This window comes from Lithobates pipiens, unplaced genomic scaffold (assembly GCF_037356315.1).
Source record: "Lithobates pipiens isolate NorthernLeopardFrog02 unplaced genomic scaffold, aLitPip1_a1.2 Scaffold_13, whole genome shotgun sequence".
In the NCBI taxonomy this organism is placed as follows: Eukaryota; Metazoa; Chordata; class Amphibia; order Anura; family Ranidae; genus Lithobates; species Lithobates pipiens.
In genome coordinates this window covers 97,602,227-97,614,396 of record NW_027507718.1, presented here as the reverse complement: position 1 = coordinate 97,614,396, position 12,170 = coordinate 97,602,227, and the positions used below count along the sequence as shown (strand labels likewise).

Genomic DNA, 12,170 nt, shown 5'->3' with positions numbered 1-12,170 from the left:
GACACATCATGCTTGCTTCCCTTTGACATTGGAAGATCTCTAGCAGTGGCATCAGCACAGAACTGGAGGAAACCAGTGGGACCCAGGTACACCCTTCTACTGTCTGGAGAAGTCTGTCCAGAAGTGGTTTTCATGGAAGAATTGCGACCAAAAATATTTGACTGTAGAGGGAGGTATTTTCTTCGTGAAGTGGTAAAGATCGGTACAAATAATGAGTTTCTGCAGGCAACAGGGAAGCATGGTGGAGGTTCCTTGCTAGTTTGGGGATGCATTTCTGCAAATGAAATTTGAGATTTGGTCAAGATTAATGGTGTCCTCAGTGCTGAGAAATACAGACAGATACTTATCCATCATACCATACTATCAGGGTGGCAATTTATGGGCCCCAATTTTATTCTACAGCAGGACAATGACCTCAAACATACAGCCAGTGTCATTACCCACTTGCCGCCCGCCATATAGCAAAATGACGGTGGCAAAGTGGTTTTAATATCCTGACCGGACGTCATATGACCCCCCCCCCCCCCGGGGGCGCGCATCGCGGCGATCGTTGTTGCGGTGTGTCAGTCTGACACACCGCAACTACCATCTTGGTAAAGAGTCTCTGACGGAGACTCTTTACCATGTGATCAGCCGTGTCCAATCATGGCTGATCACAGTGTAAATAGGAAGAGCCGATGATCGGCTTTTCCCCACTCGCGTCTGTCAGACGCGAGTAGAGGAGAGCCGATCGGCTGCTCCTCTGACAGGGGGGGTCTGTTCTGATCGATTATCAGCACAGCCTCCCCGAGGATGCCCTCACTGGACTACCAGGGACGCCACCAAACCACCAGGGATGCCCAGCAGCAGGTATGCCCCCCTAGACCACCAGGGATGCCAGTCAGTGCCCACAATGGATGCCAATCAATGCCCATAATGAATGCCAATCAATGCCCACAATGGGCATCACTGATTGGCATGCATTATTGTTTGGCGGCACTGATTGGCATCCATCCCTACAATACTGTACGCTACAATGCCCATCTGTGCCGCCTATCAGTGCCCATCTGTGCCGCCTATCAGTGCCCATCCGTGCCGCCTATCCATGCCCATCCATGCCACCCATCCATGACAATCCGTGCCACCTACCAGTTCCCTAGTTGTGCCACCTATCAGTGTCCATCTGTGTCGCATATCAGTGCCATCTAACAGTGCCGCCTATCAGTGCGACTTCATTGATGCCACATCATTGGTGCCCATCAGTGCCGCCTCATCAGTGCCCATCACTGCAGCCCCGTCAGTGCTCATCGGTGAAGGAGAAACCTTACTTATTTACAAAGTTTTGTAACTGAAACAAAAAAAGTTTTTTTTTTTCTAAATTTTCTGCCTTTTTTTATTTGTTTAGCAGAAAATAAAAACCCCAGAGGTGATCAAATACCACCAAAAGAAAGCTCTATTTGTGGGAACAAAATGATAAAAATGTAGCTTGGATACGGTGTAGCATGACCGTGCAATTGTCATTCAAAATGCGACAGAGCTGAAAGCTCAAAATTTGTCTGGGCTCCTGCCCAGGTGTATAAGTGCCCAGTATTGAAGTGGTTAAGAACTCTCTGCAGCATAAAGAAGAAAAAGGAGTCCTGAGGCCCCTGGGGTAATTGTAGGCTTTCAATCTATTAATGCAGCATACTACAATATTTCCTTTAAGATTTACCAGTGGCCCCCTTAAGTGTCCTTATGCTAAGAGTACAAGGTCTAAATATCCCACAAAAGCGGACTAAAGTTTTTCACTCCTTAGCTTCCTCAAAAGAACATGTATGCCTCCAAAAAAAAAATTTTGCAGATAAGGTGACCCCTAAATATTTTGGTTCTGCTTATCCCCAATTTTTCACAGCCTCTGCCAAAACTAAACAACGACAGGTGCTAATAGCCTTTCATCGTACTACACCCTTTTCCCTTCTGACAGAGATCAAAGACTCAGAAGGTCGCTATCTTATACTCACAGGATGTCTATTCGATTCTCTAATCACAGTGGTATCCTACTATACTCCTAACAAAACTAGACATGGGCGCCGTCAATAAATTTTGTTTTCGTTCTGTTCCCTTATGATTCGTATTAAAATTAATTTGTACTTTGTATTTCGTGTCTGAAATTCAATTTCAATTCGTGCAAAATACGAATTGTCGTTAGGTTCGTTAACTTGTATGAACGTTCTTTACGATGAATTTAAAGGAAAAAATATATACCTCAATATGACAGTCGATGCTGATGGAAGTTGGTTTTTATCCAAAATACGAAATTCCATTTTAGAATTTCCTATCCGAAATAGGAATTTTCGTTAGATGCGTTCCGTTCACTTTTCTGTCCAAATCTCATTACTATGGAAACATGTGACTTGGTTGACCAATCAGAGGTTTTCTTCTGCTGCTGAGGCCTACAGGGCAGGCCCGATCATGTGACTTCCCTTTGTGGGTTAGTTAGTGTAGTGGAGCAGATCACACGATTATTTGTCTGTGCATCTGAGTGAATATCTTTGCAATCCTTAGTTTTTCATTGTTCATTTTAGTTTATGTCTGTTGTAGATTGCGAGTGTATAGTTAGTGTTTTAGTTCTTCGGATCTTCTTTTTTTTTATTTTATTTTTTCATTTCTTGTTTCATTTAGTTAATATTTTGTTATTTTCTGTTGGTATAATATTTTTTATTTGGTGATTTTGGTGTTAGTTTGCTGCAATCAAAATCATATTTTTTTTGTCTACATTTTTCTAACTTTTAAAGGAAAAATGAGCAGCAAACAAGGCCAAAAAAGCAGTAAGAGTGCTGCTGGGAGAGGGAGAGCTATGAGCTGTGTACATGAGCAGCAGGTGGGACGTTCTGTCTCTGCGCCCTCTGAGCTCAGCTCACCTCCCATAAAGCTGAGGCGAATGGGATTGAAGACTGCTGGTGGTAAAGAGCCTGGCAAACAGCAGACATTTGCTGCCACTGCTGCCCATGGTAGCATGCTGCCCATTGGTACCTTTTATGGAAGAGGGCAGGCCAAAGGGGTTCCCAGTGCACATACATTTGTGCAGCCAAAGCTGGAGATCCTGGCCATGCAGCAGGAAAAATGTCAGGAGGCAGAGGCTCATGATGATGTCACCACCACCATTGCTGTCAGTGCCATCACCATCAGCACTACAGGGAGCTTGGCAGCGGTCAGCAAGGAGACAGAGTTTACTGCTTCTAATGATCACTGTTCCCTGACAACGTGAAAGAGGTGGAAGTAGGCTTTCCTGACATTGTTGTAGACAAATTAAATTTTCAGCCCTCTACCCATGTTGTCACCATCGACAGCCCAGAAAGTATCTCCCCTCAGTCCCCACTACTTTTTTCTTCTGAAAAGACCCCTGCCCAAGTGCTTTCTAAGCCTCCAGCATCAGAATGGGCCAATGCAACCATTAGGCCTCAATCCATCACAGAACCCAAAATACCTGGGATGTTCAGGTCTCTTCCTCCTGCTCCTGCCGAACCTCAGAAAGAGTGGGACTACTGCAGTGGAAGGGATTCCATCAGGCAGTGTCCGAGGTGGTGGCTGCCGTTCCAGCATTTGGCAGCATTTTAAAAGAATTGGTGTCGGTCAGAAGGCCAAATGCAATCACTGTGGCAGGGAGGTCAGCCAGGGCCGAGACATAGGGCATCTCAGTAATAGTGGCATGAACCAGCACATGCGTGTGCACCGCCATGCAGTGCTGTTAGGGGAGAAAAGTATTATGGCCACTCCTCCAAACACCAAAAGGGGAACCAATAGTGGCACCTTCACAGACACCATGAGTGCCAGCACCACCAGCCAGTATAAGGCAGAAAAGAATGCTGTTACCATCCCGCATCCATTCCATACCAGCAAGATTTTGGTGGCTTTCAGAGTAAGGGTATGTCTTGGGCGCAGGTGCATAAAATAACACGCCTGATTGGCCAGCTCATTGCAGTTGGAGGAGCACATTTTAACATGGTGGAAGGTGAGCCCTTCAAGCAATTGATGCAGGCTGTTGCACCACAGTACCGTGTGCCATCACATAAGACCTTCAGCCAAACTGTGGTGCCAGCCTTATACAGGTCTTGTGTCGGGGTGCTCAAGCAGGAGATTGGAAGGGCAGGTGGACAGGCAGTGCACCTGACCACTGACCTGTGGAGTACATGTAGTGCCCAGCATGCCTTCCTGTCCCTGACGGCTCATTGGTGGCAGGCCAAGGTGTCCCATGATGTAGTTCAAACATCTGGATCCTCGTCAGCAGTTGACAAACATGGGCACCGTTCCTTCCTCCTGCACGCTGAGGTGCTTGATGAAAAGCACACAGTGCAAAACATCCTGCAAGCCCTGCAGAAAATGTTGTTGCAGTGGTTTGGACAGGCAGACAGCAACTATCGGATTTGCTATGTTGTCACTGATGGAGGCAGAACCATGGTCAAGGCTTTAAGACCCCATTCACACCTGAGCGTTTTGTAGCCCTACGCCTGAAGCTACAAAACGCTGGAGGGGAAAACAGCTCAAACAAGTTCCGGACTGATTTGGGCGTTTTCATTCCCATAGAAACTAGTGGAAACGCTCGATTCGAGCGTTTAGCGCGACAACGAGCGTTTCTATGGGCGTTTTGACCCTGCATCTGCAATGCTTAACATTGGTGACCTTTTGCCCTGCACAAATTCGCGACAAAACGCGGCAAAAAACGCCGCGAACCGCGGTAAAAAACGCTACAATCGCGGTAAAAAACGCAGCGAATCGCGGTAAAAACCGCGGTAAAAAACGCCGCAAAAAACGCTTGAAAAAGCTACGCTCAGGTGTGAATGCAGCCTAAGGGATGGCAGCTTTGTGGGTGTGCGTTGCTCAGCCCACCTCCACCAAATGGTAACTGACAGTTTTCGGTTGGTGGAGACCATTTCTGGCAGCGATGGAAGGCTGTCCAAAGTGGTGGACTCTTGTCGGAAGATGGCTGGCCACTTCCATCGGAGTGTGAGGGACAGCCACCTCCTCAGGGTGGAACAGAGGAAGGCAGGCCTTCCAGAACACTGCCTAAAACAGGATGTGGGGACTAGGTGGAATTCAACCCTAGCAATGCTGGAACGCATCCTTGAGCAGCAGAAGGCTCTCCATGCCATGGCCTGTGATCATAACATTGGCATAGAGAGACCTTTAGGCAGGGAGGACTGGGCCATAATTGGGCAGATTGTGGCAGTCCTCAAACCTTTCCTCTCTGTCACAGAACACCTAAGCCGCGAGGATGCCAGCATTGGTCATGTGCTCCCACTCTTCAACCACCTTCAGAGCAAATTGGAGCGATTCAAGTCGGCTGAGGAACCTTTGCCTGGTGATGGCCCTCCAATATGATGGAGTTGGGCAGGCGCACGCAGGAGTTGACCGCCTCTTGCCCAGAACTGATGCTGGCTGCCATGTGTGACCCTCGCATCAAGGGCAAAATGGCTGTCCACTGTAGTGCTCTGACAACATGGCGGGACAGACTAATTGACAGGGTGCATCAGAGGGAAAGGCAGATGGTAAGGCTGGGAGAAGAGGAAGAGGAGGAAGAAGATTTTGAAGACCCCCCTCTCCCATGCATCATCTAGTGAAGTGAGCAGAGCTCCTGCCAGTGGAGCATCTTCTGTCTTGGCTGAGGCACTTGACACCCTAATGGGAACCTCCAGCATAGTGCGCCCCAAGAAACCCATATCAGCAAAGGAGGTTGTCATGTCCTATTTGTCAGCCCCACCAGTGCACCCCACCGCAGATCCAATCTTTTTTTGGCAGGAGAAGAGCGAGGAGTGGCCTGCCCTCACAGATATTGCCAAGAAGCTACTGTCCTGCCCTCCGACAAGTGTCCAGAGTAAGCGGGTGTTTTCTGTGACGGGAAACATCATGTCACCCCAAAGATCCCAGTTGTCCCCCCAGCTAATGGAGCAGTTAGCATTTTTGAAAATCAATTTGCCAAAGTTGGGGTACCCCTCCCTCACTCTGAACATTCCTTGAACTGACTGTCTGCAGCAGAGATGGCTATTTGGTCTTAGTAGTTGGTCCCTGTCCCTCCACAAAATCCCTCCCCTCGCTTCTCATCTACCCCTATTTGCTTGTGACATCATCTGGGAATGGACGAGGAGAGGAGGTGCCGCCAGGGAGGAGTGGAGAGAGAACTTATTACACGCGCTTCCTGCGCTACTCTGCATGCTGGCTGGTAAACGCTGTGCCCTGATGTTCCCCAATGTGCCCTGATGTTCCCCAATGTGTCCCAATATGCCCTGGTGTGCCCCATTGTGCTCCAATATGCCCTGATGTACCCCAATGTGCCCTGATGTTCCCCAATGTGTCCCGATGTGCTCTGATGTGCCCCAATGGGCTTCAATATGCCCTGATGTGCCCCCACCATTCTTCTCATTTACACATATGACTGCTAGAACAGATAAAAAGACATTTAGGGAAATTGATCAAAATTGGAGCGAACAGAATCTGGAGCAGTTGCCCATGGCAACCAATCAACTTCTCTTCAGTTCGTTCCGTTAAGATTTGAAAATGAAAGAGAGAAGCGGATTGTCTGCCATGCACCGCTGGTCCAGTTTTCACCTGCTCCATACTTGGTGGGATTGTCTGGTAGCAAAAAAATTCTGGAAAGATGTATTTCTTATGATTTCAACACAGAAATCCCTATCAATCCTGATCCTACAATAGCACTTTTAAACTTAAAACCTGCCACTCTCTTCTCTTCTATTCTTCTGTCGTTGATTCAGACTCCTTTTACAGATCACTACAGCTGCGAAACAAATAATTGCCAAAGCTTGAAAATCCCCATCCTTAATTGCTGAAACTAAAAATAACGTCAATCAAGCAATGATTGATGGTAGCAGAACTTTTATTTCCTTGGTTATCATTATATCAATTGTACATAGTTCCAATATGTAGTATAAGATTTTAGATTCTATAATGAACTATTTAAAAACTGTACTCTTGCCATTTTTTTTTTAATCTGTGGTCATCTTATATTAACCTGGTCTAAGTTGGTTTTATCCTTTTGTTATACAATGTATGACGTCATCTTTTGAGTAGTTAGATCCATGCTAAAATAACTACTTTTAGTTTATGTTGGAATTACAACTCAATATTATTACCATATATGTGATCTTTCCTTTTGCTGCCACCATATGTACTTATGTATGCTAATTGTTAAAATTGAAATAAACAAATTTGACAAGAAAAAGGAGTCCTGAAAGATGGTGTGGCCGCCACAGAGCCCTGATCTCAGAATCCCATCTGTGTGAAATGACCTGAAGAGATAGAAGGATTTGAGGCAGCCTACATCCACAGCATATCTTTGGTTGGTTAGTCCATGTTTGGAACAACCTACCTAGCGAGTTCCTTTAAAAACTGTGTGCAAGTGTACCTAGAAGAATTTATGCTGTTTTGAAGGCAGAGGGTGGTCACCCCAAATATTGATTTGATTGGATTTCTGTTATGTTCATTTTTTATTTTTTTACTAATTTTGTTAATTGATGAAAATAAACTATTAACACTTCTATTTCTGAAAACTTTCTTAATTTACAGCATTTGTCACATTTTAAAATGTTTGCACAGTACTGTAAATTCTCCCATATTTGCTTTAGTTACTTAATCTGAGCTTAAAACTTGAGGGTATAACATCACCTGAGGTTGCTGCCTGTTAAACTGAATTTATGGCTAAAATTTAAAAAAATGTTGCAATCTGACAACTGCATTAACTTTTCAGTTTTTGCTTTCTGCATCCCGCCTTAACAAACATCAGTCAGTAAATCAGTTTTCTTATTTATACCGTACAGGACAGGACACAGGCTTGTTTGCGTCTTGACTATGGTTGTTTGCTACTACCCTCAGGTGAGAATGCCAGAAACAAAGAGGTTGAAACAGCCTGTATACCCCCCCCCCCCCCAATCACAGCAATCCTCGGTTTTTGCTAGTGTCCCAGGCGATGGAGGACCTTACAAACCAGACCCAGATATGGACCCGCCTTTGTTCAGGGGGTGGTTCGTACACCTGTTTACTTTAGGATCTCAATTTGGTCCTGTCGACTCTACAGACGCCTCCCTTTGAGTTCATTCAGAATATTCCCTTGGCCGACCTTACTCGTAAAGGTAGTTTTTCTCATGAATAGACAGATCACTTGATAGCATGGTGAGTCTCAGAACTGAAGGCCTTGTCCTGTTAAGAAACCTTTGGTGGTTATGAAGACAGTGGGGTTTTGAGACCTCAGGCCTCCTTACTCCCCGAGGTTGTGTTCTCCTTCCACCTTAATCAAGATGTCATTCTATTTATCCTTGCTCAAAAGTACCCCAAAGAGATCCCGCTACATTTTTTAGATGTAGTATGTGAAGTGCGAGTTTGGCTCCCAGGCACTGCTTCCGTCTAAACCTTGGATTCTCTATTTTACCTGTTTGTGGGCTCTCGCAAGGGCTGTCCTCATCTTGTTCCATCAAAACGAAGTGGTCTTGGCAGGTTATAACTGAGGCTTACACCTTGTAGGGTTACACCTGAGGCTTATACCTTTTGAAGGGTAGGAATTTCTCTTTACCTGTTAAGACTTGCGCAACTCATTAAGGCAAGTAAGGCTTTTCATCTCCAAGCATCTTTCTAAAACTTGCAAGGCCACCACCTGGTTTTCTCTTCACACATGTGACGTTTTACCAGGTTGCCGTTCAGGCCTGTGCTGGTGCCAGCTTCGGCTATAGGGTGCTTCAGCTGCTTTTTGAGCTGGGAACCTGATACCCTTGTGTTTGGCCTGTTAGCATTGTTTCTGTGTTGCCCACCACTCAGTTGTATTGCTTGGGGACGCCCCATGGTTAAGACTTAAAGGAGCCTCTGTCCTGTACTGTTCGATTAAGGAAGAATAGGAATTTTTTCTGTAAATTTATCTGTAAAATACTTTTCTTGGAGTACATCCCTGGATACCAAGTCACCCTCTGTCATGTCATTTTCCTCTGAGTGATTGCTAAAAAAAAGTGAGAATTTCTGGGAGTGGGAGCTGTTCTATGGGCTGTCCTAACAATTTGGTTTGCCAGTTTCCTCACCTGAAATTGGCAGCATAAAACCCATAGTCAAGATTTTCAAGGAGCCTGTGTCCTGTACTATACTCTAAAAAAGAGGATTCATGAATTAATGAATGAACACATTATACTTTATGTTGTCACCCAGTGGGCAGGACAGAGTTATAATTGCAGCTTGATACATAGTCTGCATCATGGAAGAGTTGGTACACAGCAGATATGTTTGTGCATCACTTCTAAAACCAAACATGACATTTAAAAAAAAAAAAAAACTGAGCCAACAAAGTAACTAGGGTAGCAGTACGAGGGTGGGAGAGTGATAAAATAAGGAAGGCTAGAAGGAACATTGACTAAACGTGGTTTTTATCTAAATGTGCTATTACAAAGCTTATAAACGAATCACATGTGCCACAGACAAATGGTTAAACCAGCAGCATACAGTGTCTAATATCTTACATAGTTGCATAGTTTAATAGAAGTCCCATGTGTATTTGAGCATGGGTATTGGTCCCATGTGTATTTGAGCATATTTTGGGCATTAAAGAAATCAAGGTGTATCCAGGAAGCACAGATGTTATAAAATTTGGTCTCTACCAAGATGAACCCACCTTTCTTTTTGCCATTATGTTAACTTTTTTTAATCTATTCAGGGATGGTCTCTGTTCTTTCTTATCTCCAATGTAGGGGGATTGAACTCCTTGAAGCATTCATTTAAAGTGGTTCTAAAGTCTAAACATTTTTTACCTTTACTTATTCTCTGCATTAAGGTAAAAATCGTCCCTTTACTTGTTGCGCCCTCCCGCCTCCCTTCTCTAAACACTTACCTGATTCCTTCACTGATCCAGCACTTTCTTGCCTGCAGTGCTGCTGCTCCCTCTTCCTAGGCTCACAGGACACCCAGAGAGCAATGGGAGCAATAGGCTGACAGTCAAATCTTGTGAGGAGGGAGCACAGGTGTGGCTAAGCCATGCTAATGTGTTTAAAGCCCAGCTCGGAAGACAACCCAAACCTATGCCCAAATAGAAGCGTCGGGGCTGCTCTGTGCAAAACCACTGCACAGAACAAGTAAGCATGACATGTTTTTTTTCATTTTTTTTTTTTTTTTTAAATAGCAATCAGTTTAACTTTTTTGCCTATCTGCACACAATACTCAGAATGTGACCGTTTTTGAGGTTGGGCTGTTAGTGGGCAAATCTTTTGTTTCTACCCTAACCGGTTCTTTTTAAAAATTGGTGGGAATCATTGTGCATCTATGCCACTATTGACAGCCATACCGAGCTGAGGATGAGCTTGGCCACATCCTTAAATTAGTTTAGTTGCTTCCACATTTGTATAACTTTTAGATACCTAGGACCTTCAAAAATACTGCGAAACATTTACCAAAACGCCACTCTTCATTTTGACATTTCAGGATGACCTTTCAGTGCCTTTACATCAGGAAGAAATGGATGGTTCCTCGGGACTGCTCTTCCCGTTTTTTGACAATGACACAAATATGGTGTATTTTGTGGGAAAGGTGAGCATTTTTACGATTTCATACAAAGTTTTTTGAAACAGTTTACAATATGACAGCAATGTACTGGCAGTGTCTAACTACCTTTATTTATGCTCTAGGGAGAAGGGAATATTCGATATTATGAAATCCTTCCCCAGAAGCCTTACTTTCAATACTTGAATGAATACCGTTCCAACTTACCTCAAAAAGGAATTGGTGAGTTTTGAGTTTAACCATTGAAACATAATTGATCAGAAGAACATTTCATCAGGTTATGGTAAATTTAACCACTTCAATACTAGACACTTACACCCCCTTCCTGCCCAGGCCAATTTTCAGCTTTCACCACTGTCGCATTTTGAATGACAATTGCACGGTCATGCTACACTGTACCCAAACATATTTTTTTTTTTTATATAATTTTGTTCCCACGAATAGAGCTTTCTTTTTGTGATATTTGATCACTGCTGAGATTTTTATTTTTCGTTCAACAAATAAAAAAAGACCGAATAAAAAAAAAAAAAGTTTTTCTTTGTTTCTGTTATAAAATGTTGTCTAAGTATGTTTTCTCCTTCACTGATGGGCACTGATGAGGCTGCACTGATGGGCACTGATTAGGCTACACTGATGAGGTGGCACTGGTAGGCAGTACTGATTGGCACTGAAAGGCTGCACTGATAGCTGCTTATGGGTTGCACTGATGGGTACTTATGGGTGGCACAGATGGGCACTGATTGGCACAGATGGACACTGGGTGACACTGCTGGGCATCACTGATAAGACATCTGGCAGGCAATAATAGTTGACACTGGCAAGATGTGCAGGCACTTACTGCCATCTTTTAGGAACTTACTGGCATCCCTGGTGGCCATGGGTGGCATCCCTGGTCATCCATCCATTGTGGTTATCCCTGGTGGTCCTGGCGGCATCCCTGATGGTCCATTGTGGGAATCCGTGGGGGGGCTGCGCTGATAATAAATCAGCCTAGACCCCCCCCCCCCCCCCATCAGGAGAGCCACCAATCGGCTCTGCTCTACTTGCATCAGTCAGACACGAATGAGGAAAAGCCGAAAAGCGGCTATTCCTGTTTACACCGTGATCAGCCGTGATTGGACACGGCTGATCACGTGGTCAAGAGCCTCCGTCAGAGGCTCTTTACCAAGATCGGTGTATAGGTGTGTTAGATTGACACACCGCACCACCAAGCACGCCTCCACAGATGCACGATCGCGGCTTGTCCTGCTGGACGTCATATGATGCCCAGTCAGGATAACTGAACTACCGCTCGCCTGTCATTTTGCCATAGGCCGGGCGGGAAGTGGTTAACCTCAAGAACTAAAATGCAATATATTGTAATTTACCAGTCCTTAAATGTGGTGACTGCATAAAGTTTTAACTTTTCAGGCCAAAAAACATTTTCAGCAAGTACATAAAATACCTGTTGATCTTGCCAGAAATACAGTATACTTGTCACTCAAACTGAACTGAAAGCAACACACAATCCTGTCTTTATTCTGTAAACCATCAATCACCCTCCCTCATGTAATATAGGGAAACAAGAGCAAACATATTTGCCAGGGTAGCGAACATGGCTCCCTCCATGGATATAGTGGAGGAGTAAGTATAGCCAGCCATGGACAGGAGGTGTTACTAGGTGGGAAATGAGC

The 12,170-nt window shown here is 44.7% G+C and overlaps 1 protein-coding gene across 3 annotated transcripts in view; it reads left to right on the top strand.

The window, feature by feature from the left end:
- CORO2A (coronin 2A) overlaps window positions 1-12,170 on the top strand; it is a 209,395-nt gene that overhangs the window by 164,580 nt on the left and 32,645 nt on the right. For all 3 annotated transcript variants that reach the window (XM_077475306.1, XM_077475305.1, XM_077475304.1), the window contains exons 7-8: window positions 10,420-10,524; window positions 10,623-10,719. In XM_077475306.1, the coding sequence (XP_077331432.1) occupies window positions 10,420-10,524; window positions 10,623-10,719 (202 nt within the window). The remainder of the gene's footprint in view (window positions 1-10,419; window positions 10,525-10,622; window positions 10,720-12,170) is intronic.